General features: G+C 40.0%; 2 protein-coding genes across 2 annotated transcripts in view; one reads left to right on the top strand and one right to left on the bottom strand.

Annotated features, from left to right (window-relative positions):
* Nucleotides 1-14868, top strand: part of LOC121673257 (nuclear exosome regulator NRDE2-like) — a 28809-nt gene extending 13941 nt beyond the window's left edge. Inside the window, exons 7-14 of the mRNA XM_042046419.1 lie at nt 97-230; nt 2258-2378; nt 4385-4560; nt 5254-5640; nt 6800-7728; nt 9932-10070; nt 13495-13566; nt 14193-14868. Coding sequence (XP_041902353.1) covers nt 97-230; nt 2258-2378; nt 4385-4560; nt 5254-5640; nt 6800-7728; nt 9932-10070; nt 13495-13566; nt 14193-14318 — 2084 coding nt within the window. The 3' untranslated portion in view covers nt 14319-14868. The remainder of the gene's footprint in view (nt 1-96; nt 231-2257; nt 2379-4384; nt 4561-5253; nt 5641-6799; nt 7729-9931; nt 10071-13494; nt 13567-14192) is intronic.
* Nucleotides 14869-17759: 2891 nt separating this feature from the next.
* Nucleotides 17760-26465, bottom strand: LOC121673259 (26S proteasome regulatory subunit 4). The gene is made up of 11 exons (XM_042046420.1): nt 26394-26465; nt 25967-26020; nt 25030-25126; nt 24510-24634; nt 23841-24026; nt 23517-23645; nt 22519-22615; nt 22138-22327; nt 20942-21093; nt 18774-18928; nt 17760-18058 (listed from the first exon to the last, which is right to left on the bottom strand). The coding sequence occupies exons 1-11, from the start codon at nt 26394-26396 to the stop codon at nt 17924-17926; spliced, it is 1323 nt and encodes a 440-aa protein (XP_041902354.1). The 5' UTR covers nt 26397-26465; the 3' UTR covers nt 17760-17923.
* Nucleotides 26466-26743: the final 278 nt, after the last annotated feature.

Genomic DNA, 26743 nt, shown 5'->3' with positions numbered 1-26743 from the left:
AGCATGTTGTGTATGTATTTTTATATTTGTGGGCTGTAATAAAATACTTTGCAACAAAATTTGAAATACTAAAATTTTATCTTCTTTACCTTACAGCTATATTTATTCAGCAATGCCACTTTCTGAGACAGGCTGGCCATTCTGAGAAAGCAGTGTCTTTGTTTCAGGCTCTGATTGACTTCACCTTCTTTAAACCTGACAGTGTAAAAGATCTGCCAACAAGAGGACAGGTAGCAATTTCCATTTAAATGGGTGTGTGTCTTTATGTATTTCAGAGAATCCTGTACCAGAAAAATGTTGATGAATTTTTAAGGACATAGGGAAATATTTTGGATAACAGTTTACTTAGAGGTTCTTCAAGGTGATGCTTGCATTGAAAAAATGCTTGTGAGTCCTCTGGAACTACAGGCCAAATGGCTTCTTCTACTGTATATTATATAAGTGTGATAACCAGTCGTTTTCTATCTTTTTTAATAATTAAAGATGGAAAAAATTGAACTAGCTGACCAATGTCTGTGTCTAGTTAGCACTTGCCCTGCTTCTTTTCCCCCAAAATGCTGTTGTTCTGTTACTGTTGATGGAGAGAGCAGATAGGCCATAAAATCTTTCCGTTCCATACAGTTTTTGCAAAAGTCTCTTAGGTTCTCTGTTACCTATTTCCATTAATTTGGTGGCTATATTAGGAAGACTTTCGTGCTTTCAAGTGCCTTTTATTCAACCCATGAGATACTGTTCAGTTTATAATGGTAAATGTTGAAGTACTAAATCACTTTTTCTCTTAATTTGTTCAGGAGAATATTGCACGTGCACCCCACTAATAGTAAGGAAATATTTGGATGATATTTGGATAGTATTTGGATGCCAGTAGCATCCTCCCACTGAACTGTTAGGAACTGTTTCCTTTTTAATGAGTGGTAGAGAGGCCACCATTTAGGCAGCTGGGCTACTGTAGAGGATAAAAATTGAATTTGCTTCTGTTACCTCACTGTCTTCCCCAGAAACCCAGACTCCAGTTCTTGCTCTCTCGATTAATACTGTTACCCACAAATGGAGCAATCTTACAGGTTAAAAAATAGTGGTGTCTCCTTAAAGAGCTAAAATTTAGAGTTCAGTCATAGCTGTCATGGAGGATTTGGTGTAATTGCACAGATACACATAGTTACGGTTCCAATCATTTGAAAAACTGCATTATCTGTAGTATTTAAAAAATCTTAGAGCAGGATGAAAAGGAACCTCAATTCAAAAGGACCATTTTTAGGTTGGAAAGTGCAGTTCTTGAAAATAGGAAAATGCCGGATTTACAGCTGATCACACATTCTGCTGTCTTACAGAAGTGTTATGACTCAGTCTGGAATTACTTGTTTCTGTACTTTTTTCACAGTTCACTTTCTCACTTGCAGCAAAGAATAAATCCATGAGGAGCAGAATTATATTTTGCAGTTGCTGTAAGCCCTGAATTTTCTGATGTGTTGATGCTTGATTTTTCTTGGAGTAAATTTTATTGTTAATATTTGTACTAACAGTCACATCTCAATGTCCAAGCCAGGGGTTGGTACACAGCAGAAGCATGTAATAGGAGAGGGATGGTCATTAGAGCTACGGATACACAATGCAGAGGAGGGCTTGATGAACATAGAGATGACTGATTGCATACTGGCAGTGACAAATTCACTAGGACTAGAACCCTGGACTTCTGATTCCATGGAAAAGCACCCTGACCTTGTTGACCACCTTTAAACCTGAAAGATGAAAGTCCTTACTGATCTTTTTCTCTTGTCCTTAGTCCAGTCATATTTATGTGCAACTGTAACATTTCGATTTGACCATAGGTGTGTGACTGAGTTATCATTCCATTAGCCAAACTCTTCATGGTCCCGTGGAAGTTAGGGAGGAGGGGAGTTTTGGGTTCTGAAAGCTGCATCCTGGGGACTTTGGATCTTTATCTTCGAAGGATCTATAAAGGACTGAGGCACAAAAGTATTTTGCTTTCTTTAAAGCCTGTTACCTTTTAAAACAATCTTTATTTTCACGAGAAGAGCTGATGACAGTCCTTATGTGCCACAGGCATAACTGAAGTACTCAGTTGTTCCTGATGAATCTTAAGCAGCATCTAACAAAGTCTTCAGATACAGAAATTATATCCAGATAGGTGTTTTTAGGGTCTGGAAAATTTAAGTTGACACAGCTGATGTCTGTACAACAGCAAAAATTATTTTTCAATATGTTTTGTTTTGGTCAATCCTGTCAAAAACAATAGGTGGAATTCTTTGAGCCCTTTTGGGATAGCGGAGAACCACGAATTGGAGAAAAAGGAGCAAGAGGCTGGAAAGCATGGATGCACCAACAAGAAAAGGGTGGCTGGGTTGTTCTTAAGCCTGGTATGTGTGTGTCAGTATGTGTAGTTGTATGTCCATATGTTCTTCTAAACATTTTGATTAGAATTATATAATCTGATTTTTGTCATGTTTTTGCATACAAATTTAAAAAAATATTTACTGAGATCAGGATGATGTATATCACACTTCACAGGGAATAGCATGTTTTGAATGTTCCGTGCACGTTATTGTTTATGGAACATTTTTGTCCTTTATACAGTGAGAATTAAGGAAGAGGGTGACATATCCTCCACTTTACGTTGAAAAACTCAAGCTAAAGGTGTGAGTACTTGGTGGAGATTCATGACCATCAAAAGTGAAAGGAAGCTACTTCCCTTAAGACCCTTTCACCATATTAATAGATGAGGTGGTATTATATTATTAGATGACAGTTGCCTCAAGGATACCTAGATTTATGATTCCATTTCTAGAATCAGATTTCAGTTTCTTAAGCAAAGGTGTAGTTAAAATAGGAGGAAAACCTTTCCTTTCTCTTTGTGATGCAGAAAATGAAGGAATTGTGTCTTCACTTGGCTGGATTGCTTCTGGATGAGCAGGGATGCAGAAAACACTCCCCGCTGCTTAGCCTCACTTTGTCATGTGGTCTACAGCACTTCCTTTCAAGTCAAGGACTGTTTCTCAAACAGCTAAAGCTTTCAGGGAAGCAGGAGGCTGGAATGTGTCTGACCAAAGATGAGCAGTCTTTGCTTTTACTAATCCTACTGCTGTAGCAACTCTGATGAAGCAAGTTTGGGTCTGCTTTCAGTAAAAAAGGAAGTGAAAGTGCTCCCCTTGTCCCTGGTTTAAGATGGAATTTCCTTAGCCTGTTACTGAGGTCAGCAGTTTTATTTTTGATGGCTCTAGACATTTTGTTCACAAATTGAGAAGACTCAGTACAGAGAAGAGGACCACTGTCAGTCTTGGGCAGATCCAATATGTACCAGTGCTTTCCCCATACGTGTCAACCCCTAAAGTTCAGGTGCAATCTACAATTGAGTGTTCATCAAAAACCATCAGGTTTCTTCAGACTTTGATTAGATTGTGGAAATGCTGTCTTCTTTCATAGAGTTGCTGACTAAAGGAGATACTGTTGATCACAAAAATACATAGAGAGTAAAAATCTTGCAACAACCTGGTTGTTTTACCTCAAATTTAAGAAGAGGTGGGATTGGGAGTGTTTCACCTAGTTAATGGCAAATGTCAGGATCAAGAATTTGGACGTGGTGTAGAAATGGCTTCATTTTTGTAACCATTAAGTTTTGAGGGCTATTTCTTTTCCTCATCAATAAAAAACATCTCTACAAGCTTTCCCTTCGCCTATAGGTGCTCCTCAGTTTCTGCATGGAATTAATATATTGCTGTCAGAGGAAAAATATGGTAATTTTGTCCAGTAGTCCAGAAAGATTATAATAGTGGCATGTGGTTAAGCATGTCCATTTTTGTGTATGTGTCAGTACATGGGTTGTTTCAACTGCACATTAATTAAAATGCTGAAAATACCACATACTATAAAGTAACATGGCCAAACTTGTTTTGCAATGTTTAATGTTAAAGTACCATTTTTAATACACAGTGGTTTTCTTAAAATGTTTTATGCACACTAGTATTCATAGAGCATACTTGAAATTTTATGCCCAGGTATGAAGAATCTAAATTGCACAAAAGGATGACTGACTCTTGGCTGTTGCTTGCAAATTGGTGTTGATAAAAGTGGTCCACAGCCTGTCAGTGTTTCCTTTTCTCCTCTGTGAAAAAGTTTGAGTGCTGACACTAATTCACAGCTTTTAAAAGTTTGGAAGCTTCCTACCTTCCTATTTTTACAGACTTGGTGTCAAAACCCAGAACCGTGATGTGGAAGTTCTCAGCTATGTCTTGTATGTTGTTTTATTAACACTGTATTTACTTCCATTGTTAAAGTAGTTAAAGTGTATGTCATGTCTGGCCTTTGGACTTGGTGGATTAATTTTTCTTTAATAATTTTGTGTGTTTATATATTGATTTGATTTTAGATGATGAGGATGATGAAGAGATAGATGAGGATCAAGAAATAAAAGATAAAACTCTTCCCAAGTGGCATATTTGGTTGGATGTTGAATATTCCCGTGAAGCAAGGCACTGGTTACCTTGGAGGCCAGACAAAACCAAAAAGGAAACTGAAGAAGATTGTGAAGATCCAGAAAGACAGGTCACTGCGCTATAATAGAACAAGGGGAGATGATAAGACTAGTTATCCTTTATTTTGAATTCATTGCCATGTTTTTGGGTATTTTAGAAGAGTAATACTTTCCTTTGTTTGGAAAAAAGATCTTTTCTTTGAAATTCAAAATTTGCCTGAGGTTTTGTGCTGAGACTTCTGAAAACCATGGGAAGCTCATGGTAAACTTTGGAAAGTCTGGAGGCAAATAGCCTGTCTTTGCTGTTCAGTGATTCCTTTCATCTGTGTGGAGAAGTCTCACAGAAATATGTGCTTAAGAAGAGATGTGCATTAAATGAAGTTTTCATTGCCTTCAAGTCAGATAGTTGGATAATTTTTATTCCTTGGGAAATAGGTCAAGTCAGACACTGATTTTCAAATCGGAATGTGTTAAATGGCCTATGCATTAAAGTCTTCAGACCTTCATTTTCTAAGTTTTCTGTGGAGGTCTTTGTTGCTCACAGGCAAAGAAATCTCTTGACAGCAAATTTACAGTCTGACTGGAGAAACAGATTGCTTGTTTAACTTGTCCGTTTTTAATTTAAATGACATTCTGATACCATTTAATAGTAATTCTAAATCATATTGATTTGAAAAAGTTCTTTAATTATATAAATTATGGATTTTCTGCTTTTATTTGATTGCATAAATTAATGGAATTTGTTTTAATTTCGTTTTTTTTAGGTGTTATTTGATGACCTTGGACCATCTTTAATCCGTCTTTCTAATCCAAGGCTTCAGCATCAACTATTGTACTCTTTTTTGCAATTCCTGGGAGTTCCATGTACAAGTAAACCTTTTCCTTCCAGTCTCTATGTTGCCATGGATGAAAATAACATCTTTGACAGTGTGCTTTATGATGATAAACCACTGACTTCTGTTGATTTTCCACTTTCTGGATTCAACAGTATTGGTCATATGGATACTATGTTACGAGGCAGGCATCAGATAGGCCACTGTAAAGAAGGAGAGGAGTTCATACAGAATGTCTTCCAAGTTCTGTCCCAGATATTTACAGGAAAGGAAAAATCTAACCTGGCCATTTGTTGGCTACAGTATGAAATATCTAAGGTAATGAAGAGTCTGCATATAATCAATTTTGTGATGTGTGGCTTTCTTCTGTTTTAATGTTTATATTGAATTTAAATAAATTTTCATGCAAGTTGTCTTGCAGGACTAAGTATTCAAATCGGGAAATGCCAGTTAAGATTGCACAAGGGGAAAAAAAAGCAAAAACCCCTTTTCTTCAGTGCATGTTACAGGGTGGCATGCTTGTAGCAAACTATTTTGAAGTTTCGGATAAATGTTATTATATGATACATTGTATGCTGGGCAGGAATCGCTGCAAGGGGTTTTTTACAGTGCAAAATGAGTCAGCCAAGCACTGCTAAGTGAATAATCCCTGATACCATAACAAAAACACCTAATCAAGAAACTTTCTGCCTCCTATACAAGTTACTTTTGTAGTGTTCTTGAAGGATATAACACCATATCACTTTCCCCAACTTTGGCAATGTCCAAGGCCAGGTTAGATAAGGCCTTGAACAGTCTGGTGTAGTGTGAGGTGTCCCTGCCTGCAGCAGGAGGGGTTAGGACTAGATAATCTTCAAGGTCCCTTCCAACCCTCAAAATTCTGAGATTCTGTGCATATGGGTTTATTCAAGTAAAACTTCTCTAATAAATGCCCACAGAAGGGCAGAGGTTCCAGGTTGCCTTTCTAGTTCTTAAGAAAGTTTGATACTGTGTTTCCTTATGGGTAAGCTCACCCTCTCTTACCTCAACACTACCTGACAAGAAGATCTCATGTCCTGTAGTCTTCCCATCCAATCTCCACATTTGTCTGTTAGCATGTTCCTGATGTGAAAAGCTACTTGGGTTTATTTGTGGTAGTCATAAGCTACATCATTTTTTTTCCTTTTCTCAACCATCACAAGTTAGCAGCTCTGTGTTTGAGCAGCTGACCTTTTAAAAGAGTGAAGTTTGATATTATTACTTAATGTCAGCAGCAGGAGTAAGAATGATAAACCTTTGTAATTTACTGTGTTGGAGGGAGCTGACAACAGGCAGTTGTGACAACAGTATTCAGTAGCAACAGATCTGGCTGGTGGTAAAATATGAAACAATATGAAAACAAAACACAGTAATGAAATAAAAAAATTGCTGTGAAGGTTTTTTTTTCCTTTCTTCTTCCATCCCTCTCAAAATATGCTCTGTTTATTTTCTCCTGCAGGTAATTCAGTGTCTCCAAGCAAAAAAGAAAAAGAAGCTAAAAGCACAAGGGAGGAAGAGTAAAAAGTTGGCCAAGAATTTCCTTAAAGCACCTGACAACCGAAACAACCTTTGTCTCTGGAAACTTTATGCATACCTAGAGTGGCTGCTTGGTAACACAGATGATGCCAGGAAGGTGTTTGACACAGCTCTTTGCACAGCAGGCACAGCAGGATTGAAGAGTGCCCAGCTCTGCAGCCTCAGCCTGCTTTATGCTCAGCTGGAAGTGGAACTGCTAGAAAGTATTGAAGGAGCTGTTATGTCACGTGCTGTTCACATATTGACCAAATTGACTGAAAACGGACCATATGTGCCCTATAGTGGACAAGTGTTATCTGTGAATGTCTTGAAAGCTCGTAAAACATATGAGCATGCACTGCAAGATTATTTAAGTAAAACACCAGTTTCTGATCAGGATCAGGTCAATGATACTGATCAGCTGGTTAACCTGGTTGGTTGTTATGCACTGTTCCAGTATTTGACTGTTGGGATTGATGCTGCAGTATTAATTTATACCCAGGCTTCAGAAAAACTTGAAGCTTCTGGTTCACAGAAATGTGAAAATACTGGAGAGAATTTTGGCATTCTAAATTTTCCCACTGCTCTTGAAGCTGTCACACTGCTGCATACAAATTTACTGAGATTCCACATGAAAATTAGTGTTTATCCTTTGAATCCCCTTCGAGAGGCACTAATGGAGGCTCTGAAACGGTATCCTAGCAACCAATCTCTTTGGAGGTCATACATCCACATCCAGAGGAAGTCTCACAGTGCGAGCAAAGCACGAAGATTTTTTGATAATGTCACAAGGTCTTCTAACTCTTTAGAGCCATGGCTGTTCGCAATCCAAGCAGAGCAGATGAGAAAAAAACTCACAGAGAAGGTCCAGAGGTAATACCTTGCAGCTCCTTACAATTACGCTTTTTTGAATCTGTCTAATCACCTAACAGAGGAGAGAAAATGCTATCACAGTTCTCATTTTTCAGATGAAGAAGCTGTAGCCTAGAGGTTTTTTGTTCAAGGCCGAACAGGGAGTCAGTGGCAGAATCTTGAACAGAATTGGAGCCCTGGGTGATAGCCTTATGTCCTTTCTACTGAGCCAGATTGTATTTGAATTTGTTTGATTACTTGCTACTGGCATCAGGATGATACACTTTTCTTTAAGGAATTATTAAATAACTAAGCCTTCTTAGATGGTCAAGATAGACACTGTGAGCTTAGAAACTGCTGTATTTTAGTACTACAGCAATAAAGAGCATAATACAGAGAGCTACGCTGCAGTTTCTGTCTGAGCTGGCTGCCCTACTTAACTCCTGAATCACAGAACACAGTTGTGGCAGATCTGTTTCCATAGTGAGTCCTTGAGAGTTCAGTTTTCATATGGGGCTGTTACTAGGTAGAAGAGGCTGAAAATTCTATGAATTCACAGTGGTCTTGGCTCAAATTTTTTGCTCCTGAGAAAGGTGAAAAGGGTAGGAGATATGGGGAACAAGGTACATGTTCATTCCTAGAGCTCAGTCTCCTAACTGTTGTCTTCTCGTTGTTTGGAGCTACGTATCCACTGCTACCTACGTATCTCCAGTGACATCGACAGCTTGGTTGGTTGTGTCTGCACATAGCAACAGATTTCTAGGGAAGAGTTACCTGGAAGTTTTACATAGCTGTAAGCTCACAATATTCACACTTGGTGAAATGACGTAATTATCAGTATATTTGCAATTATGGGGCATCCACTTCTTTGACTGCTGCAGACTGGCAGCAGGCATTCAGACATGCTAGTAACATTCCTGAGCTGTTACTACAATTTAGGATGACACAGACTAAGGGTTCTACAGCCACCAAATGTAAATGAAGATTGTACTTCGATTTTCTGTTAATTACAGATTAACACTATGATAGGTTTTCATTATTGTTACTTGGAACTGAAAATTTCAGAATTATTTTCTCAGTGACGTTGAGTTCCTTTCCAGATTGTTCACTGCTAGTAAAGCCTTTCCTATACATTATATTTATAAGGAATAAGTTGGGTGTTGCAAGAGCAGAGCTGAACTACTGCAGCAGGGAGACAAGTGGCCTGTCAGTCATGCATAAAACTAATGTTTTGTGATGTTGTGACAAAATAAGAAAATGTCTGTGCTATGTCTGACTATTTCATATTCTGGTTTGTATTTCTGCTTAAGTGCATGGAATTCAGATGAAAAAATGAACATGAAGGGTAAAACAGGAACGTTCGTAAGTCAATGTTAGGTACAAGGCTTCAAATGTTTGACTACATGCAGAGTAGGTTACATAATATTCCCTTATGGCAAAGGTTAAGATGAGAGGGAAAATTACTTGAAAGGCACATGAGAAAAAGAGACAGCTTAGGAGCCAAATGTTAATGGGGAGTGGAACAAGCTAACAGGCTAAGAGAACATACACAGGCAAGTGATGTTGCCATCAGTGCTCCAGTCTTTTTCTTCAAGCTCAAGCATCAAAAGTAAGCCAGTCCGTATCAACTGTAGAAGGAAATCAGTGCTTTGGTGAAAACTACATACCTTCTTTTGTGTTCTGCCTGGAACTTAGGGGATTTGAATCTCTGGGTGAAAATTACTGTTGTAATGGTGGTTGAAATCCAGAGTTGTAATTTTGACCTTGATCGAAGACCAATGTATGGCCTTATAGAAGTGAGGGGTAAATTTGAACAAACTTGCCTGGGCACCAGAAGAAGATGTGCTGATCCAGACTTGAATTTCTTTTGAGCTGCTGTGCCAAGCTTAGAATGATCTTGGAGGTAGACTAAGACGTTTTAAGATCATATGATAGTGGATTATCATGTTCAAAGATAAATGATTTTTGAACATGCTACATGAATTTTCAAAAAATATTAATTTATATTTTTTCCCTAATTTTCCTATTTAGAAATGTGTTGATTTCATTAGCAAGTTCTAAAAATTTGGTTTATAACATTGAGTTCATAGCATGAATTACCAAAGCCTGGCTATATACGGTGCTGTGAACAGACAGTACATTGTTCTTTACCCCTTCTTACCTGGATGTGGTCCCTTGGCTTAGGTTTAAAGGACTGTTGTTTCTTCTCTCCTCTGTGTTTCAGGGCAGATGTTGGTGAAATACACTGTACTATTCCTGAAACTGGATTAACAAATCGGATTGTAGCTCTATTTGAACATGCAGTTCAGAGTGAAAATGGTACCCATTGTCCACTGCTGTGGAGAATGTATTTGAACTTTATGGTAAGAAGAGTATCAGTTTTGTTTTGTTTTGGAATTCTCACAAGCACAGCTGGAATACTGCTTAGGAAAATGAATACTGCTTAGGAAAATGAAATAAATGCTGCCATGCTTCTGTGATTTGCAAGGTGATATTTTTGAACTGTACTGCTCCTAATTGTTGGGAACATTAAGGAAAAGGTAATTCACGTGGATTAGGAGTAATAGCTTCTGACACTGTAGTCTTAATACAGATGCAGACATTGTGTCTGTCATCTTACACAGATAAAAAGTATGTCATATCAATAGATGTCAAGCTGCTTGCCAGTGGAGTAGACCCTAGCATATATTGGTGAAGGAATTTGCACTTCCTGTTGAACTTCGAAGTTCCTGTCAGCTGATTTCTTCATTCCATTGTGATCCCTTCTGGATGGCAACGTGACCCTTGGGTGTATCAGCCACTCCTCTCAGTTTTGTGTCATCTGCAGGATTGCTGAGAGTGTACTCTGCACCATTAGCCAGATCATTAATGAAGCTGTTAAATGAGATTGGTCCCAATTAGTGTCCCCCAGGGTACTGCTAGTCACTGACCTGCAACTAGACTTGATCCATGGATCACCACCCTCTGGGCCCAGACTTTGTGACAGTTTTCTCACTGTCTGTGCATCCAGTTCTTTTGTCAACTGCTTATTTAGGGGGCTCTTACAGGAGACAGTATCAAAGGCCTTACTGAAGTCCAGACAGACAATGTCCACTGCTCTCCCCTTATCCACCAGGCCAGTCATTTAATCATGGCAGTTTATTGAGTTGGTCTGTCATGAGCTTGAGTGAATTCACAGTCTGCTGCTGAGTTTCTTTTCACTCACGTGCCTGGAAATAGTTTCCAGGGTTAGCTGCTCTGCTACCTTCCCAGGGCACAAGGTGAGGCTGACCAGCCTGTAGTTCACTGCATACTCCTTTTTCCTCTCCTTGAAAGCAGGAGTGATGTTTTACTTTCTTCAGTCTTTGGGTGCTTCTCCCAGTTGCTGTGATCAGTCAAAGATTGTCAAGAGTGACCTCTCAGTGACATCTGCCAGCTCCCTCAACACTTGAGGTTCAGTCCACATGCAAAATAAATGCATGGTAGGCAGAACATAGCTATAGCTTCTATAACTTGCCTTCAATTTTGACAGTCTTTTGAAACTTAAAAGCTGCATGTAAAAGTTCTGTTAACTGGTGTTGCAGTTCAATGCTAAAAAGCAATAATATTTGTTTCTTCCATAATTCCCCATGGAAGTACATAAATAAAATCATATAGTCGGCTTTGCTATCTTGGTTTTCTGGCTTCTCCAAAGTACAATATGGAAGATGAAAACACTACGGTAATGACTTTCATTTCCCAGTGTTACTCCTCTGTTCACATCCCCTGGTGTAATGAGTTGTCAGAGGGGGATCCAGAAGGCTGTGAAATACAGAGGAGGCAGGGGAAGGAGAGATCTTGTTTTGTGTTTGAGAAGATCTCTTGCATGAGACTGTTAATTGTAACCATTTCTACACAAATACTTGCTTGTAAATATTTTATACAACTTCCTTTGTAGGAATGTACAACTGAATTACTGCTATTCTTTACAAACTAATAATGACACCCCAGTATGCATAAATGCTAAAGATCGCCCATTATGTATTTTATCACTAGTGCTTCATTTGTGGAAGATACCTTTCCACAAGAACAACAAGGAGTATTTACTAGATGCTAATAAGATGGAGGAAAATACTGTTACAGTAATAGCTTGGAATAACATTGTTTAGAGAAGCAAAATCAATTAGAAATATTAAAATTTTCAGATATAGTCATAGAAGAACTTGTGATTGTTCAGTATTACACTAAGTTCTGTAGATCTCTCTGTTTTCTCTTTGCTGATGAAACATAGGTTGTGGACAGTGATATGGGCTGGACTCTGGCTGAACTGCCAGGCTCAAAGGCTTGTAGTCAGCAGTATGAACTCTGCTGCAGGCCACCCACTGGTGCTGTACCCCAGGGATTGATACTGGGACCAGTGCCCTTTAACATCGTCAGTAATGATCTGCATGATGAGAGTCTGTACCATCAGCAAGTTTGCAGCTGATAAAAATCAAGAGGAGTGGCCAAAGCACCATGTTCTGCTCTTGGTCTGTCCAGGCTCCTTTTGAATAGCCGAGAACCATGCAAATGAATGAGGGGTTGGAGCATGTGTCATACAGGGAGAGGCTGGGGATTTTCGGTCATTCATCTTGGAGAAGTGAAGGCTCCTGGAAGATACTGTCAAAGTATGGAAATACCTCATAAGAGGGTGTGAAGACAGCCAGAATCTTCTCAGTGCTGCCTCGTGACAAGACAAGAGGCAATAGCCACAAGATTAAATATGTAAAATTCCATTCAGACATGAGAAAAAGCTTTTTACTGGGAGGGTGATGAAACACTGGAATAGATTGTCCAGAGGTTATGTAGTCTCCAACCATGAAGATACTCAAAACCCAATGGGATGTGGTTCTGAGCAGCCTGCTTTTGCTGATCCTGCTTTGAGCAGAGGGCTTGGAGCAGATGGTCTCCAGAGCTTCCTTCCAACCTCTGCAATTCTGTGAAAAAGGCAGAGGCAGGACACTACTGAAAGCTCTTTGCAGAGCTGCAAAAGAGTTCCTAAATTTCAAGAACTGACAAGGGAACCTTTTGATTTTTAGCAGCAGTACTGATGTAGTCAGAATAGAAGAAAACATAAACTCATTATGAAAGACTTCTCCAAATATCACAAAATATTTAGTGTATTTTCAGTATTCTGAAATTAGTGGGGTTTTTTTGTTTTGCTGTAAAAACCCATTTGTTAAGTGTTCTTTAAAGTATCTCAATTCAAAATATTTCTTCACAGGAGATTGTAATTATTTCTACCTGTAACTGGGATGACTGAAGCTAAGGGACTGTTCAGTACTCTGACCTCTGCTGCCTTTCTCTTTCTAAACTTCATGATAGCTGTGTGCTCTGTACTTGTATCACATAGTTAAATGGGTGCTTTGAGGAAGAAGTTTTAACTCCTTCCAGACAGTTGCTAATTTTTCATATCCATTTTTGTATGGAAGGAAGTTCAGCTGTACCAAACTGCTGCTGAGTAAGAACACGTATGTACACGATTTGCACTGCTGAGTATTACTGTCAAATCTAGGCAAAGGCACTGACTTGAACTGAAATACTCAGCAGAGGCTCTTTCTGTGAGTCCTTGTTCTCCTACTTGTCTTTAAAGTAAAGCCCTGAAACTCCTTTAAGATGTCAGAGGAGTGTAACCTGACAAATTGCATAGCTACCACAGTGCATAGTAAAAAGGAGTTCACAACAGAAGAACACTGAGCTTTTCAGCAATCATTTCTTTCTCTCAAAAGTAATTGTTTCAATATTTCACCTATTACTGCACTAAAGTATGAACATTTTTTTATCACACAGGCTTCACTAGGAAAAAAAGAAAAAAGTAAAGGGTTGTTTTATAAAGCCCTTCAAAACTGTCCTTGGGCAAAGGTAAGCACAGAAAACAGGTAAACTTGTCATCATACTTTAATTTTTGAAGTTCTATATTTGAAAAAAAAAGTTAATCTTTAGTAGTTGTTGTAAGGACTTAGATGCAAATGAGAGGTTTCTGAGGAAGTAATGTTAGGATTTTCTGCAAGTAAGAGATGCATCTTAAATGGAAACAGGGTCAGTAGTCAGGCAGGTGTTGCATTGAGGCACAGCAGTAGTAAATCCTGTGTGATCTAGAAATGACTGAGCCTTTCAGACTTTTGTCATGAGCATGGTAGTATCAGAAATACACAGCCAAATAAAAAATTATTTATGTAATAATATATAAAATTATTTAGGAGAACCTGCAACTCCTCAGGTAATGTCTATATGTGCTGCAAATGCTCCAGTGCCTCTTGACCTCCATTTTATCTTTTTGAATGAAGTTATTTAGTAAGAGTTGGAAAAGACTTGCTTAAACATCTACTTGGCTGTCACTTTAGAGTACTAATCCTGTTTGTATTACTTTAAAGAATACTTATATAAGAATATTTATGTTCTTGCTACAGAGTTGTTGCTGTTCACATATTTATACTGTGTTTCTTGCTAGAAAGGTTGCACAGAAAATGTTCTTGTTGTCTTTCCAGGTACTTTATATGGATGCTGTAGAGTATTTCCCTGATGATCTGCAAGAGACGCTCGATCTAATGACTGAAAAAGAATTGAGAGTGCGGGTACCTATGGAAGAGCTGGATCTGCTACTAGAGATTTAAAAGAAGATTGTAGCAGAGCAGAAAAAGTACAGAGGCTACTTCCAGAGCTAACAATTAGATCCATCTTTTTTCATCCAGGAACTCTGTTGGGACTTGGGTACTATGTACTTGATATTTTTTTGTTGTTGTTAAATCTTTTATATAAATTCCTATCAAAATGGAGTTCTACCTGCAAGTATTCTGGAATCAAGAACTGCAATTTGCCTACAGTAATGGATCCATTTCTCTGAAGTATTGCTGACTCCCACAGAAGGATACCCTCTAAATAGCCTCCTGTTGAAAGTTGCCTGCATTTCTTATTCTGTTGTTTGAAATTACATTCCCTAGGGTTCAGAAGAGGTTCAGTACATGCCAGCTATGACTTGGTGAGCAGCACAGGAAATAAACATCTGCCAAATGGATGCTCCATTGTCCTCCAGTTGGCAGACTTCAGTAATTTCCTTCAGCTTGGTATGCCTGGTAACTACCCAGTCAAACAGCCATTACATCTGTACATTACAATCTGTATATACACTGTGAGTAAAAAGTAAATTTTTTGTTTGAGCAGGCACCTGTTTTGCTGTGCTTTGACAGATTACTATTTTAATATAAATATTTATGAAAAGTATACCTGAATATTTGAAAATTCAAAAGTAACTTGTTTTTCATTTTTTAATTTAATAGAACTCTGAGTGTATTAAAAATGAAAATGTGTCCATAATGCATCTCTGAGCAGCTCACTTCTAAACAAATTTTTGTAATTGATTACTTGCCTTTGACCCAAATCCAGGCAATTGTCGTAAGAGAAGTGGAGGTTTGATCTGTACTTGATTCTCATCAAAGAAGGCCCAGTCTTCTATGATTGTTTAAAAAGCAGTTTATATTCCAGGAGACTTTAAGCAAGCTCCTAGAGAAGTAATACGAAATGTGGTAACAATTTAAAGATACAATTATGTTATACATTTATTTTGTAAGACAGAATATGCTGAAATATGGAAAGGACTGTTTAGCTAAGAAACTGGATTTTCATCTGAAACAAGCATACCTGCAGCCACTGAATACCCAAAACTGCTTCAGAGGCTTTTCATGAGAAAACTAATTGTCACTAGCAGCACTAAAGCAATTGGGATCATCCAGCAGGTGAGATCTGGTTACACATGAAACTATGTCTGGACAAAGACGTACAACTTCTGGCTTCGGTTTGCCACCATGATACAAGATACAATACATTTTAGTTCAGGCTGCATTTCATTTATTCCTTTCTAAAATTTTTTTAAATATTGCAGGGAGTGTATATAATTTTAAATGATATTACAGCACTTCTGAAGAGCCTTATAATACTGATGTAGTTACAAGTGATGCTGGTTTTGCTGTGAAAGTAATTGATTAGACTTTGTGAAAAATATATAGTATATTTTTAAAATCTATACTTCCTACAAAAATGACAGAACTCCTGAATTGGAGGTAGAAGTTACTCTGTACCCTGAACAGTAACATGACAAATTATGCCTGTGTTTGTTTATGCTTTCCCATCACAGCAGAATGCCATTTCCTCTAAAGCCCTGAAAGGGCCATGGAGAAGGGAGAGGCTTGATTGTGCTGCTGCCCAGGTTGGGAGGGAAAGATCATCTGGTCCAACCTTTTGTGGGACAAGTAGCCTAGATGAGATTAACTAGCTCTCTTTCCAATCACATTGGAAAACTTCCAGTGATGACTTCTGTATCCATCACTTTTTTCTTCCATGCATCCTGTCCCAAGTCCTTTCCTTTGCACAGTTTCTCCCAAAGCAGCAGCTGGGCTGTTTCCTTCATTTGAATGGTCAGAGGCTTCCTGGAGCAAGTCCTGCTTTTTAATTCAGACTCCAGTAGCTTTCCTGTCCTTGTGGGGAATGTACTTGCTGTTCACTTTCTCCTGATATTTATTACTTTTGTCTTGATGTTCAAGTTCAGAAACTTTGGTCCAAGTGGTAGAAGTAATTCTGCTGCAAAAGCTTAAGAACTGAATTTTCAAACGTGTATGTTTTTCAGTTCCTGTGGTGGCAGACAGGGTACTAGAACAGAGTCCTTGGGTTCATTTAATGCAGTGCAGCTGCTCTTCAGGGACCTGAACCCACCTCTTTGTGGCTGTTGCTTTGAGCCAGCAGTAACAGCCCTGTCCCAAATAAGAAGTGCCTTGCTTGCCACACATGTCATAAAGCTCTTCACCCTCGAGCAATGATGAGATCAACTGCCATGATTAGAAAGTGCAACAAAATCCCTAGCTTTTTGTGACCTTTCCAAGAACACAGATCTCCTAAGGTTTGTAAGAATGGGTAATAAAACTTGTTTTTCTAGCTCCAGATGAAAAACAATTCTATTTCAGGGTTTCTGTCATCCAGATTAAATAAAGGGCTCCATTCATCTGTAGGGTTCATTTTTAACAATGGGCTACATAATTTTTACACAGAAAAATAGAATCCCTTGGCCCTGCTGCTACCACTGTTGTTGGAGCACTGGCAGTAAGCAAAGGCATTGCTCTGGGTATAACTCTCCACTGTCTGTTACTGGTCTGTGTTTGCTCCCACAGAAATTTCCCAGAACAAAGACTGCATGTTGCATAACTGGTTTGCATGTGGAACTTTTGTATAAACATTAAAGATCACATGTACAACATTTGGAAATTAATTAGAACTTGACAAACCCTTTACAGAAGTGTACTACCCAGGATACTTCATAAGGAGTATATGCATGACTACAGCTGCTGAGCCAACAAACATCCAGCCCCCATGGGAATGGAGCTGCACAGATTTGTGTAGAGGGGAAGAATTCAAGGTTATGCTGTAGAACACCAAGCATGGGATGTGTAGTTAAGAGTTTCTCTGTGCACATCTGCTGCATGACAGACCTGGCACCTCTAGCACTGGGGCTGGTGCCTTATGAGCACACATGTCCTGCCTTGGGCAGCATGGTGCTCCTATGTTGGTTCCTTTCAGAGACATTCTCTAGCTTGGATACTTACATAATGAACTGTAACCTTTTTGGGAAAAACAAATTTATAATCTTACAAGTACCCTATCCAAACGTTTTGATGTTTAAGATTACTAATGAGCATCCATCTTTCTCTCTTAAAAGCTGCAAGTGCTAGAGATGGGTACCTTTAAATTGTACTCAGTGTTACTCAGGGTTGCACACTTGTTGATTTTTGTGTATAAATGACTGATGACAATGAGGTTACTTAAAAGTCACTTGTCCTAGTTAGCCCCTAAAAAAAGATAAAAGAAGGTAATCAAGAACAACAGCAATTCTAGAGTAGTTGTAACAGACTGCCATGCCTCAGGAGAGTTGGGGCACCTGCACTGCTCCCTGCCCCATGTGGTGTGGGTCGCTGATACAAGCACTCTTGGGGCACCAGCATTTGTTCTTGAACGTAAGTCAGAGAATACAACAGTTCCATGTAAACAGCAGGACTTTGCCACCAAAACAGTTCAATTCAAATAAATGTTTTATTGGGAGGTGAAGAGTTACACTGACTGAAAACTCACAGCCCACCAGCTTTCAACCTGTTCATGAATGCAAACTAGCTGTGTGGTTTTACAAGACTCTCATCAACACAGAGAGTTCTGTGTAGTTCCCAAAGAGACAGATGACTTAAAGATACAGTCCCTCAGGGGTTCCCTCTTGCTTTTTATAGAGAACGTTCTCTTTAGACTTTTTGAAATCTTCATTTGTTACTTTCATTCTCCGTTCCCTCAAAGCCATCAATCCAGCTTCTGTACAAATTGCCTGCAACACAGAAAGCAAGAATAGTTACAGGTTCTTTGCACCCCCTTCAAGCCACACCCTCAAAGGCAGCTGCATCTTCCTACTGCTCTGGTAACTGTAGAAGTGAGGAGTGTTAACAAGATCTACGTTCTTAAGTTTTGATACTGTTCTGTAGAACTGAAGCAGGCTGGATAAAAGCAGATGAGTGTGTCCAAAAGGACAGAAGTAGTCAAGAGTTACACATCCCTGACAGAAAGGCAGCTTTGTAACAACAGTAATTTCCCCTGTGCAAGGAAAGACATGCCCAGCTGTGTGATCCTTCTACAGGGATGTGAGGGTTGTGTCATCTTGGTTTGAGGTCAAGAGTGTGGTAACTGTAGCAAGGCCTCTATCGGCTTTAAAAAGAGCAGACTGGGTATGGCTGAAGCTTCCTAATAAACAGTTACATTTTTATCTGCTTGCAGCCTAGTCCCTAAAAATGCTACTTACCCTGCACTATCTTAAGTAACGTTTAAGATACCTCACACAAGAGTCCACATTCTCCTTAGAGTTTCTACTTTGCTACTTTAAAATTTCATATTCAGATAACACAGGTACATACTCTTACCACCACAAGCTACCTCACAATTAGGATTTTGATGATTTCCCATTTGTAAAGCAGAGCAAATAAAAAGATGCAGCAAAAATGAGATTTGATTTTTGCATTGAAGTATAAACAATGGTGATGTGCACTGACCTTAATATCTGCACCACTGAGATCATCTTTTGCCATAATCAGCTCATCCAAAGTCACATCATCTGCCAACGTCATCCTACTTGTGTGAATCTGAAAGATTCGTTTCTTCGTCTTCTCATCAGGTAGAGGGAACTCTATTTTCCTATCAATACGTCCTGTGCAAAAGAAAAATTCAGTCTTGGATTTTTTGCATGCAGCCATTGGAAAGAGCAGGAAGAACACCTGACGGGTTTGACTGACAGTAACTGCTAAGCTGCAGCGTGTCCAGAGAAGGGCAATGGAGCTGGTGAAGGGTCTGGAGCACAAGTCACATGAGGAACATCGGAAGGAATATCTGGGGATGTTTAGTCTGGAGAAAAGGGAGCTCAGGGATGACCTTATCACCCTCTACAACTACCTGGAAGGAGGTTGTAGCCAGGTGGGGGTTGGTCTTTTCACCGAGGAAACAGGTCAAGAGAAAATGGCCTTAAGTTCACATGAGGAGTTTTAGGTTGGATATTAGGAAAAATTTCTTCATGGAAAGGTTTGTCAAGTATTTGAACAGGCCACCCAGGGAAGTGGTGAAATCACCATCCCTGAAAGTGCTCAAAAGAGGTGTAGAAGTGGCACCTGGGGACATGGCTTAGTGGTGGACTTGGCCATGTTAGCTTAATGGGTGGACTCAATGATCTGAAAGGTTCTTTCCAACTTAAAACAGTTCTATGATTCTTCCTGCCACAATGAATCATGACTTGGAGTAGAAAGTGAGGTCAGACTATTTGCAATGAACAGGAAGTTACTGAAGCTGAAAGATACCATGCTGCTGAAACAGCCTGTCATTGCAGGGAAGAGACCCCTCACCTGGGAAACATGAGAAACCTTCCTTGAGTCGTATATAAATACAAAAAATTGCACTGTCTCAGTACAGGGAAGTGTTAAAGAAATACTTAGGTTCTTGTAATATATTTTATTCTACACTTAGCTTACATTTAGCTCTGAACTTTAATTTTCTGCTGCATACGCACACAGAGAAGATAAATCACTGTGCCAACTTTAATAACTCGCCCTATTAAAAAAAACCTAAAAAACAAACAAAACCAAAACCAAACTGAGGAAGAAAGGTTTTGCAAAAATAGTTGGAAGTTGCTACTTGCTGTTTCCTCTATGTCAGTAGGGACTCTGCATGTTCTGATACCTGTTGTTTCAACTGAGCAATCTTTTAAAATGTGTTTTCCATCTTCAGATCCCTCCTTTTTTTCTTTACAATGCCTTTTCTGAAGAGGGTGATGGTACCTCATAACACAATCCAGATTATCATAAATCCAGACAATGGTAAATCAGTCCATCGAGCTGCTCTAAGTGCCCTGGTTGCTTCAGCAGTAGTTGTAATTTAAATACCTGATACACAGGTGTAGGAAGCTTCCTTCCAACAACTTCCAGATCATCTTAGCTCTCTTTCAATACTGGCATAGTATTATCTCCTCTGTATTCTAACAGCACTAGGTCTGACCTGAAGGGTCTAAAGCTAAATGATGACAAAACCAGACCAAACACACACCTCAGCAACTTCATACCATGGAAGTATTTCAGCTTATTCCATTGATCTCTGTGTTGTTTTCTACCTTCCAATTTAACAGACACCACAGACATACTGTGCCTTGGTACATTTTTAGTGGTCATTTGGAAATACTACCTGGGGGCCTGCTCAATATGTAACACACGCATCTCCCTCACTCATCCCCCAAATGGCAGGAGTGTGCCAGGTCAGTAAGGAGCAGCCTGCATTCCTTGCACCAGAATCCAGGCTGTCTCTGGTGAGGCTTAGGCTCTCACTCCCAAAACACAGGTGGTACTGCCCTGCCTTCCCCAGCTGCTGCAGGTGTGCTGCTGCTGCACACAGCCTCCCTTAATAATTACTTAAAATGGCTGTGCCATCTTAATAGAAAAGAGGAATATTCAAATTGCTTATGTATATGTAAAGAAATTAACAAGTTTCTTCTCTCCCAAAGATTTTTCTCCTATTTAGAATCTTGTGAATGGGTTCTGATTTTAACAGATGCAGCAGCATACATGAGAAGGTGAATAAGGACAAACTTGCAGTCTTTTTACCAGCCTGTGTTTGTCAAGTTAAGACAAGTCCTTTCACACAAAAAGTGGCTTAAGCATACACAGCAGGGAAAGTCCCTTACCTGGTCTAATTAAAGCTGGGTCCAGTGTTTCTATTCTGTTTGTAGCCATGATAACTTTAACATCCCCCCGAGAGTCAAACCCATCCAGCTGGTTCAGCAGCTCCAACATCGTGCGCTGGATCTCTCTCTCACCCCCTGAATTTGAGTCATACCTTGAAGAAAAAAAAGCGTAGTCAGAAAAAGCACTATGTAACTGCCAAAAAGGTATAAACAAAAGGGGGAGAAAAGTATTTTGTCTGTAAACATCCGTAAGAGATTTTAAAAAAAAAATTAATGTTTATCCATATAAACAAAATGCAGGTTTTCAGAATCATGTTGTGACAGCTAGGGAAGTAAAGAGACACTGAACTATTTTTGTAGTTGGGGAATGTAACAGCCATCATGTGAAGGAAATCTGTTCTTTTTCTATGTTTGTTATTTATTTGGAAATCTCTTTTCCCCACCTAATAAAGTTAACATAAAAAAGGGAAAAACTTAATTCTTAAAAGCACAGACATCCATACATAAGGCAGCAGCTGGTTCTTTGGGCTAGTGGCACTTTGGGCTTATACTGGCACTTCAAGCTAGTTGCCATGTAGTAAACATGTATGAACACCTTTTTATTTATTTAAAGAACACTGACTACTTTAAAGACTATTTGCATTAGACAGTTCCAACAAGCCTAAAGAATTTTTGAAGTAACACAGTTTGGATATGGGCTGAACAAGAGTTTAGTGTGGCACAAGCAATGCTTCTCCATGACCTACACTGTAACTTTCTGTAAAATCCTCTCAGAGCATAAGTATTTAGTCACCTACTCGAGAGGGAAACAACAAATGGATATATTCTATATTAAATATTCTGCTTTACTGTTGGATTACTAAAGCCAATTACTGTATATGGACTTGCAGCTAGAGGACCCCATATACACAGTGTCTCTGGTTTTGACACTCTCTCTTAGAGATTCTGCCATGTAGCAAGACAACAGAGGTTGTCTCTGGTCATGTCTATTTAGTATGAAAAGGCTGTGATATATTGTGTTTCCATGGAAATTATTTGAAGTGTTACTTGTTACAAATGCTTACATCAAAACAGTATATGCAAATGGTAGCAGAGCAAAGAAACTGAGTCTCAGTACAGTTACAAAAGAAGTGTTTCTAGTAAAGCTTTGGTTGTGCTGGCAATCCCTATGTGTGAAGTGGAGCTCACAACTGCACCTCTTTGTACCGATGGCATCAATTTCATCAATGAAGACGATGGATGGGGCGTGCTCCTCAGCCACACGGAACAGCTCGCGCACGAGCTTGGGGCCGTCACCCAGGTACTTCTGGATGAGCTCCGAACCAACCACTCTCAGGAAGGTTGCTGAAGTTTGGTTTGCCACTGCTTTGGCGAGTAAAGTTTTGCCTGTTTTCAGTTGGAAAGAAATATTGTAATTAGTTTGCAGAGAAAGGAAAGAAAAAGAGAAGGAAAAAAGTGCCTTAACAAAACAGTTGTATGAAATTTGTGACAGACTTGGCAATGCTTTAAATACTAACAAAGTGTAAATTATTTTACTTGCGTTATCTCAGCACAAGTGTTAAATAACTGTAAAATACCTGTCCCAGGTGGGCCATACAGAATGACTCCTTTGGGTGGCTTTATACCCATCTCTTCATAATATTCAGGGTGGGTGAGAGGAAGCTCCACAGACTCCTGCAGCGTAAGAAACACGAACGTGTTTTTATAAGAGTGAGTGGTCTCCAACAAAGATCTACAGGGATCTTCAGAACAGCAATAATGAAAGCAGTAAAGGCAAAAAGAACCTAACTGATTTCAAGCCAGACCTTAAAAAGCACGGCTTTCTGGTGCATCCATTTCAAAGGCAGACAATTACTCTATCTGCACAGGTCTTCCTATTGTTTCCACTTGATGTGTGGTAGAGCGGCAGTGAATGTTCCCCCTCCTCCATCCTCAGTGCATCATCCCAAATTTAGAACCCTGAACCCCAAACACTCATGGATGACCTTGGGGCCAGGGAACCCTTTATGAAAAGATGCTTTCTATAAAGAGTTACCAGATACTACAGATCAGTATTTTAAGAGCATTTGTGTTTTTAGACCCCTACCCAGAAAAATAGGGTCAAGTTTTAGCAAGGTTCCGATAGAGTTCTGCTGGTAGGGAAGAAACCAACCAACCCAACCCACCCCAACCAAACAACAAACAAATGCAAAAAAACCCCAATCAATCTCCGTCAGAGACTAAATCTTTAGACTGCACAGCATCAGACACTCAAAATAACCTCTTCAGTTTTTACAATTTAACTTTCATCTTACAACAATTGAAACTCTACATGTTGCAAAGTAATAAGCTATTAGAGAGATTTTATGAGCGCTGGGCTCTATGGGTTCCTGAGCGACTGTGAAAGGTTCTTGTGCACACAGCCCCTGGTGACCCACTTAAAAGACTGAGGTCCACAGGTCTGCCAAGTGAACTCTAATGAAGAAATGCCCCACAGAAAGACAAAGGACACCACTACAGGAACAGCAGCCAGTCCTGCTGTTTCCCTTAGCTCTTAGCACAACAGCTACATTTGTAAATGAGTACAACTGAGTACCTTGATTTCTTGAATTTGGTTGTCAAGGCCACCAATGTCAGCATACGTTTCTTGAGGAGCTTTCTCTACTTTCATCACAGTCACTAAAGGGTCTGTGTCATCCATCAGAACTCCTATCACAGCATGAACCTAATTCAAGAATTAAGAGTTGTCAAAGAAGGCAAGCAGGATTATTAATACAAGCTGAAGTCTCATCCCTATGACCGCCTATTTAGGTGTGTGAAATAAACAGCATTCTCTCTCCTGTGGTCTTCAGAAAAAAAAAGACCAGTTAAAAACAGTACAAGAACTTGCAAGAAACTTCATTTTATAAAAACAACTCACCTTATGATTTAGCAAAACAGAGCAGCCTGGCTCTAGCAGGTCCTTGTCCACAAAAGACAGAATACTGACATAGTGTTCTGATCCCACTGATGTGGACACAATTGCGTGGTTGTCATCAATGATCTCCTCCAAGGTACCCACCGACATCGGTGTTCCTCTCAGATCATCCACCTTGGATCGTTCTTCCTGTTGTCAAGAAGAATCCAAGAAACAACTGAACAACACAGCCAAAACATTCTTGTACAACACTGGCTCAACAACTCAGACACAACATAGCAGAACCAGTCTTTCTTATTGTTGTTTCACTGCCCCAAAAGGCATAACAGCAGAGGTCAGTAACAAAATCCACTATTATTTTAGTCCTACCCTATAGACACTATTTATATGGATGTAAATAACTAGAATCTTCTTTCACTGTTGATGGGTATCTGGGAGCTGCACTTTGATAGAGCATTAAGAAAATGAAAACTCATGTGGCTTTATCTGTAGTGATCTGTGCTTGGTCTAAAAGAATTTAGCCAAATAATGAGGAATTGCGATAAACCTCATATGTTTGCATCAACTTGCACACTGATGGCACTTTATTTCCACTGCTTTGGTATGAAGTAGTTCACATTAATTAAGAGCATTTCCTGTAACATTAGAAGTAACAGTTCATTCAAACCTCACCTCTTGTTTTTCTTCCAAAGGTTTCATCTGTTCTTGATTTCTGATAAATTCTTCCTCCATTAAGAGGTAATCTTTAATTCTCTCCAATTTCAACAACTTGAGTCTGCACTGTGTGTGAGGAGTCACTGTAACCAAAGCAGAATCACAGTATTTTAGAGCAAGTTTGACATGGTACCAACTAATCACTAATTCATTACTAGAAATCCTGCTTTATTTTCCTCACAGTAACTTCTACCTTACTTGTACCACTGTAATTCCAGGTGAAAAACAGATTTAATGTTTCCCTTGCATTCTTCCTCAGTTTAATTTCTCTCTCTCTCTTACCTGGGAATTCAGGGGCTGCATCTTGCAAAACAATAATCTTTATTCTATGGAGGGCTTTTCTATGTTAATTAAAAATAAAACTATATTTGACTTTGTGTCAGTGACCTCCACAGAGCCAGATCTTGAGGAGAGAAGAGCTCTGCACTTCCCAAAAAGCGGATAGTCCGCAGCTCTGCAGGGGAGGAAGAATGCTTACCCAGGGGGAGTTTGCTGGCAGCATCTGGTCCCTTAGTCTTCTTCTTCTTTTTCCCCACTCTGGTAGGAACTGGAGGTTCATATTTCTTCTTCTTATCCTTATTCATAAAAAGAATTCCATAAGAAGACAAAGAAATCAGGATAATAACAAAGAAACAACACACACAGGTGTTAAGTGCACAGACTAAAAGAGAGCTCAAGGTGAAAGACTTCATAACAAAACTTTCTCCTTATGATCTGCAGCGAGAAGCCCAAAAGAAATATGACTCTTGTTTCTCAGGAAAGTTGAAGAATTTCTTCTCCTGCTTATTTTACACCCCTCTTTCTAATTTAGACTTCTGCCAGTTTTCAGGGAGTATAGACCATGGAAGGCTCAAGACTGAAGTAAATCACAAACAAAACGAATAGATGAGACAATAAGGAAAATACTGAATCTCCACCCTTCTGCTGCACTCTAATCAGTAAGTAACACACATTCAGTTTCCCAGCCTAGACACTGCTTGCTGTGTACACTGTACTTCCAGCTCCAAATAAGACCAGAGAGGCCTCTGATGTCCCACAATGTGAAGTACAGACCTATTGCAGATCATTGTGTGGTATCACTTTCAAGCCAATAACAGTTCCTTTAGTGACAGCTTGAAGGCAACTAGTCTTTCCTAACCCTGACACATTTATACTTCTATTTTTTTTAAAAAAACATGTCACCGTCAAGAAATTTCAGATTTTCTTAAGCTCCCTTTTCTATTTATGAACAACAACTGTTTTCCCCAATGTGCACCCAGTAAAGACATTCATCAGAACCAGCAAGAGTGTAATTTTATGCAGTTCCAAATACAAGAATAACAAAAAAAAGTAAATTAAAAAAGCTTATTGCAGCCAGGCTCCAAAGCAACACACTTGTAGTTCATTCTGTAAGTATTTATTTGGGTTTCAGTTACCTTGTCATCCTTCTTGCTACCACCAGGACCATGTCCACCACTCTGACTTTGACCCTAGACAAAAGGTAAAAAACAAACGAAAAACCCTAAATATGTGTACAGTTCTATAAATCGAGAAGCCTATGGGCAATTTCACGTACAGAAATCCCATAACTGGATTTCTCCTATCTAAACAAAGCGATAACATATTCCAACTTATTGTCCAAAAATAAAAAGAAGTGTCCCGCCCGGCCCGGCCCCACCGCCCGCGCTCCCCCCCTCGCCGGGCCGCGGCCTGGAGGCGCCGGCGGTGACTCCGCAAAACGCCGGGCGCTGGCGGCGAAGCCTGAAGGGGCTCCCGTTGGGCGCCGCAAGCAGAGCCGCGCTGTGCCCCCCCGAGGCCGCGCTCGGTGCCGTCCCGGGCCGGGGCTGCCGGGGCCGCTCTCACCATCGCCGCGACCGCCCGGAAGCGCCCCGCACCGCACCGCTACGGGCCACGGCGGCCGCGTCACTACGGGCAGCGGCGAGGGACAAGCGAGCGGGCGGGGCCGAGCGCGGGTCCCCGGCAGCCGCGCGCCTGTGGTGCCGGCAGCGGCCGACAGAGGGCGCCATGTGCCCGCGGTGTGTGTGTGAGGGGCGCCGTGACCCCGCGGTGTCGGTGAGAGGGTGTAAGGGTGGGGTTGTGGGGGGTGTGTGTGTGTGAGGGTGTAAGGGTGGGGGTGTGTGTGTGAGGGTGTAAGGGTGTGGGGGTGTGTGTGTGTGAGGGTGTAAAGGGGGTGTGGGTGTGTGTGTGAGGGT

The sequence above is a fragment of the Corvus kubaryi genome, unplaced genomic scaffold (assembly GCF_017639235.1).
Source record: "Corvus kubaryi isolate FWS band 111438036 unplaced genomic scaffold, C.kubaryi_AGA036_p1.0 65298, whole genome shotgun sequence".
Lineage (NCBI taxonomy): Eukaryota > Metazoa > Chordata > Aves > Passeriformes > Corvidae > Corvus > Corvus kubaryi.
This window is presented reverse-complemented; position numbering and strand designations above follow the sequence as displayed.

Bases quoted from the DNA above. Each gene is read 5' to 3' on its own strand.
- LOC121673259 (XM_042046420.1), bottom strand. The intron at 22,328-22,518 runs GTATTTTACAGT...AACTGAAAACAG, and splicing joins GTATGGCCCACCTGGGACAG to GCAAAACTTTACTCGCCAAA. The intron at 21,094-22,137 runs GTGCAGTTGTGA...TTTTTCTTCAAG, and splicing joins GATGCCATCGGTACAAAGAG to GTATGACTCAAATTCAGGGG.